General features: G+C 39.3%; 1 protein-coding gene across 1 annotated transcript in view; it reads left to right on the forward strand.

Annotated features, from left to right (window-relative positions):
• The window catches only part of LOC120989234 (C3a anaphylatoxin chemotactic receptor-like), a 148081-nt gene extending 145091 nt beyond the window's left edge, over positions 1-2990 (forward strand). Inside the window, exons 3-4 of the mRNA XM_040417608.1 lie at positions 1754-2193; positions 2833-2990. Coding sequence (XP_040273542.1) covers positions 1754-2193; positions 2833-2990 — 598 coding nt within the window. The remainder of the gene's footprint in view (positions 1-1753; positions 2194-2832) is intronic.
• The last annotated feature ends 3010 nt before the right edge of the window (positions 2991-6000 follow it).

Consider the following 6000-nt stretch of genomic DNA (forward strand, 5'->3'; position numbering starts at 1 on the left):
TTTTTTAACCCCTCCAGCCCTATTGTACTATGCATTCCGTATTAAGAATGCTATTATTTTCGCTTATAACCATGTATAAGGGAAAATAATACAATCTACAGAACACCTAACCCAAACCTGAACTTCTGTGAAGAAGTCCGGGTTCGGGTCTGGGTACCAAACATACCGATTTTTCTCACGCGCGTGCAAAACACATTACAATGTTTTGCACCCGCGCGGAAAAAACGCAAACATGGAACGCAATCGCAGTGAAAACTGACTTGTTTTAGTGTCAAAATCGCACCATTTTCCCTGAACGCACCCTGAACGCATCCGGCCCCAATCCGCAACGCCCGCGTGAAAGGGGCCTTAAACAGCCCGACTCGGCACTCCTGCCGGTCCAGGCTGTTAGAGCAGGGCCGAGGCTCTCATGTGAGAGCCGGGTCCCCACTCCCTGCTGCACAGGCGACCCGTGCAGCGCATTGACTGGGCCGCCGTAACAAAGGCCCAGCCTAAGGCCCCGTGAAAACACGCATGGGTGGTCACTAAGGGGTTAATGGTGACATTAGAAAGTTAGAAATTTGTCCCACAAAAAAATAATCCCTCATACACTTAGCTATGTGAACGGAAATATATAAAAATAAAATGTCTCAGGGGAGATAGAGAAGAAAAATGAAAACACAAAAATGAAAAAAACTCCAGTATCCTAAGGGTTAACAGATTTTCTTTTGTATAAAAGAATGTAAACAACCTAAAATCAGTAGTATTAGAACACATTTTAACCCTAATTAGTGCAGCAAAGTGTAATAGAATAGCTCCTATTAGCCAAGGTGTACACTGTTCAATTAGCCAATGCTCTCTCCCTACAGTGTGGATAATGCCTCCCTATTATATCTCTATACTATGAATGATCTTTCCCTGAACTGCTCAATAGTAATATTTTGGAATAAAGTCTTTCCTGATCACTGTCCCTAGCGCCTGTAACGTCTCTCCCTGGGAAATAGCAGAGACCAAGATGGCTGAGGCTATTTATAGGGCTGTGACATCACAGGGGATGGCTAGCTGCTGATTGGCTGTCTGCTCCCTCGTTCCCGGGCTTCTTACTTTCTCTTTGTAACATAGGCAGCAGCTATTTTGCAAAAAATATGATTTGTTACTACGAACCATGAAGAAAGTTGGCTTTGTAACAAAGCAAAATTTTCCTGAAATTGGGATTGAATTCCACTTTGTCAACTTCGATTCTCTCATCTCTACATGCAACTTTATTGCAATTTGTTGCAAAGTTGACTTTAAAATTGTTTGGTACAATGAACAGGTCTGGATAACGGCTGCAACTCTGGACTCATGACTGTTAGTTGACATGAATTACAGTACCTAGACTTCATCCAGTGTGCTGCTATCTATGAGGAACATTAGATCTGTAAGGTTGGAAAACATGAGTTTTCATTGTCAATGACATCAGAGATCTTGAAAATGCTAAATAATATTAACATAAAATAAGAACTTTTCAAAAATTAGCACTGATGCCGAGACTATGGTCCAGCTCACTCAGGATTAGTAACCCTTTCTCTTGAACAATTTCCACCTTAACTGGGTTGATCCATTTCAAAAGAGTTGCAAAGGTAAGGGAAGGTTTTACTGGTCAAAAAAATCTAAAGAACCCTGAGACCCTGTGTTCCCAGAGAGGGTGGAGAGACCTAGCACCATAATGTGATCTCATTAGTAAGTATAAATTCAACCAGATCCTAACCTCTACCCTATCATGTCTTCTAAGGTCATATTACGAAGACTATGGATACATGTCTAATTCTTATACTAAAGCCAAGTTACTGAAGATCACAATTACTTTATACAGCATCTTTTTTGTTCTTGGGACTATCGGTAATGGATTAGTCATCTGGATTGCCGGATTCAAGATGAAGAAATCAGTCAGCTCTGTTTGGTTCCTCAACCTGGCCATTGCGGACTTCCTCTGCTGTGCTTCTCTTCCTCTTCGCATTGCAGAGTGGATTTACCTCATCATGTATGACCAAAATAGTGCAATCTATTGCATATTAAGCATCATTCTGTTCAATCTAAACATGAGCGCCAGTGTTCTTCTCTTAGTGGCCATGAGTATTGACCGCTTTGTATCCGTCATGTGGCCATTTTGGGCTAAAGTTCATAGGACACGAAAACTAGTTAGAATCACTGTGGCAATCATTTGGGTAATCAGTTTGCTCTTGACTGGTTTAGTGTTTTACTTATACGGGTTGTATTCTCATGACTTAAGTGAATGGTGTGCCCTGCAATATTATTATATATTTCACAATAACTATATAATAATATGGAACATTCAATTATTCAGGTTAGTTATGATGTTTGCAATCCCCTTTCTCATCATCTTTATCAGTAATGTTATCATTTATATCAAAGTTAGAAAAAGTAAGAGATCCCAGAGATCTCGGAGACCCTACAGGATCATCACCGCTGTTATATTGGGTTTCTTTCTGTGTTGGTTTCCATATTACATCTGGCCACTGATACCAATGTATAATAGACGTAACCTTCAATTCTATACAGTAAATATAATCATCATCAACCTGGCTTGTCTTAACAGTTGCATCAATCCAATCATTTATGTTTTAATTGGTCAAGTTTTTAAACCTGGTTTCCTGAGATCTATCCCCACCAGGCTAGAAAAAGCCTTAAGTGAACATCCTAATGAACTATGCAGAGAACGAGAGGATTGTGAACATACTCAAAATTCGGATGTTTGAAATATACATTGTCATCTTAAAGTAGCTTTACAGGATCTTATCCCATTAATACTCCATGATGTAACTGTATGAAATGGATTGTTGCCATATTAAGGCAAGACAAGAACTATGATAATAACCCATGAGACCAACAGCAAGAGTCTGATGACCTTTGCTAACAAGGATTCTGCTGTAATGGTGGAGATCAGAAAAACCTTAGATCTAAATTTTGACCCTTTAGATTCCAGGGACTACAGTCACAATGATATCTAATGGGTTTGACAGAACAACTAACATCCCCATTATTCCCTCACAATGCAATCATCAATTGCTTATGGGCTGCTTATTATGTTAGCACTTTTATTAGACCTTGCTTGTTTTCAATGCCTGTCTACTGTCATAATTCACTGTAATACATATGTACTGCAGTGTGTTATATAACTGGTTGATTCGCATGGGGGGGGGGGGGACTTTCGACTACTTACAGGATGCTACACCACTGCATTCACTGTCTGTGGTGCTGGCCATGCTGCAATGCAATCTTTGGCCATGTGATGTGTGTCCCGGCAGCTTCAATCTACACAATATTTAGATATTATTACATATTCTTAATAATTAAATAGATATAACTGAGTCCTGACAGACTAGGGAAACTAACTCAAAAATAATGGAACCCTTAAAAAAAAAAATACTTTTTTTGATATCTATAAAAAGACCCTGATTGGTCAACCCTTATTTAGATAAACATTGGGTCCAGGAGCAGGTATATGTGAGGATATAACCATGCAAGGCAAGGTTCTTTCCCTACACAGGTCCTAACTAATCCTCAGCCCGGAGGTATCCCCTGATGGTGGGGATCATCTGTCTCGGTAGCTACCCTGGATAACCCTAAAACGCCCTAAACGCCAATAAATACCCTGTTACCCCATGCAAGAACCTTGCCTTGCATGGTTATATCCTCACATATACCTGCTCCTGGACCCAATGTTTATCTGAATAAGGGTTGACCAATCAGGGTCTTCATATAGATATCAAATAAAGTATATATTTTTTAAGGGTTCCATTATTTTTTGAGTTAGTTTCATATTCTTAATAACGTGACTTTGACAGATGTAGCAGATCTGTCTGTACATCTGGCACACCTCACAATGAGATACAGAAATAATTTTTTTTTTAAAGTATCAACTCGTCTTGCAAAAAATACGTCTTCACACAGATCAGTTGGTCAAAAAATATGGCTTGTATAATATGGCGACACAAGAACAAATGATTTGTTAAGTGTATTTTGTGCAAAAGTAGTAAAAATAACTAGACAAGTAATTTCTACTTCATAGTTAATGGTGCAGTTTATACCCCAAAACAAAATGCCTCGCAAAACTTACATTAGCAAGTGCCAAAATTGCAGCAAAATATTGGCATAAAATGAAGTCAACCAATAGGTGGCATAGACCAAATCCAGCACCAGCCACTGAGATAGATTTGGCACATTTTCAGAGTGTCTAGTTTAATAGGGATAGGTCATAAGTATCTGACCGTTGGGGTCCAACACCCGCTACCTGTATGAGAAGGCACTGGCGCTTGCAGTTGGGCTTCAGCCTTGTCCAGCTTTGCCTAGGCCATGTGACGCCACGTTCTGTCTACAGGCATAATACACTACAATCCATATGTTTTGCAGTGTGTTATACTACTGATTGATTTGCCTATGGGGCTTGCGACCGTTTGCAGGATGCTGCATAATCCCATTCTCTTCCACCAGTTGTGATGGTGGCCATGCTCCAGTGAGATCTTTGACCCTGTGATTACCAAGCGGTTTTTCAGTCTGGAGTCTAATGTAAAATGCCATGACTTTTTTGTCCATCCGAGTACCGGAGTGGACTTGTGACTTTTTTATGACACAATTGATAAATCTAGATAGGTGAGGGCCCTGGCAAGTAAAGGACCAGGATGGCATGTTTTTATTTCATCCTATTCTTAATGCATTTTAACTTGTACTTTACTTTCTACTATACTAATTGTGATAAGCGATCTTATTAAATTTCCTTACTTTTATATTTTTGGTGCTTCTTTTTATTCTTTGCATACATTATTACACTTGTGGGAATGCAAAATATGTCTTATGCATTTGGTATTGTTAATTAAAAATTCCTTAATAAAAGTGGGATAAAATATTGTCTCGATTAGTTTATTGATATGTTCCATATTCTGCAGCTGACTGTACACTTGTGAGGTCAAACAATATATACAAGTCACTACTTACAGGTAATGCCCACCTGCTATTTATTATCATCAGATCGTGCTCATTGGCTGCTTTGTAGCTCAAATCCATTAGGGTAGAGCTGTGAATGGTGACTATAGCTTTACTACAGTGCCTACAGGGGTCTGAGGTTGTCTGGCACACCACAGAACATTCCTTATGTTTTAGACGGTTCTTTTACATGGCAATTATGAGAGCTTTGGTTTTTGGATACATTACATAAAATATAAAAAAAGCCCTTTTACTTTTTTGCTCTAAACATTGACGGTTTAACTTGTCTATTACTCACCTCCTGTCTATCTATGATTCAGGCTGCTTCAAGCTCTCCTTCTGCAGCTCTTCCTCCTCATATTGGCTTCCTTGTATAAACACAAGCCCATCATAGGCTCGCCGGGAAGTCAGTACATGTGAAGCTAATATCTTGCAAGGGCAAAATGATTACACAGTACAGATGACTAACAAACCAAGGAGATTATTAGGTAAATTTTTTGTAGAGCTTTGACATTTCATGTAAGATTGTCCTCTACAATATACACAATTTGCTTTGATAGATATAAAGATACTTACAGCTTATAGAATCATGAACTTACTCCTTTTGGATGCCCAAAACAATCCAGCTTTTGGCTGAATCTAAGGGGCCTTCGGTGGATTTCAATGGGGAACAAAAAGTCTGCTCCATGTGTCCACCCTTAACTTTCCCAAAATTAAATTCAATATTGCAACACACTATTAAAAACCCTTGGCAGGCTGTAGTTCACATTAACAATCATCAGTGACCACACATAGAGGATAGACATCTCCAGACATTCTGCTTTTCAAAGCACGTCATCTTGTTTCACCCATCTCGGGAACTGTTGTGCTAAGAGGGAGAACACATCTGTACTTACACTACTACCTTTACCTCTCCGTTCCCTCTCTATCAGTGTCCTATTTGTCCTACTGTTCCTTTTTTCAGTTTCCCATCTAATAGCTCCAAAATAATTCACCAAATCATAAACCATCCATAGTAATATCACTCTGGTGTGCAGT

The sequence above is a fragment of the Bufo bufo genome, chromosome 1, assembly GCF_905171765.1.
Source record: "Bufo bufo chromosome 1, aBufBuf1.1, whole genome shotgun sequence".
Taxonomy (NCBI): domain Eukaryota; kingdom Metazoa; phylum Chordata; class Amphibia; order Anura; family Bufonidae; genus Bufo; species Bufo bufo.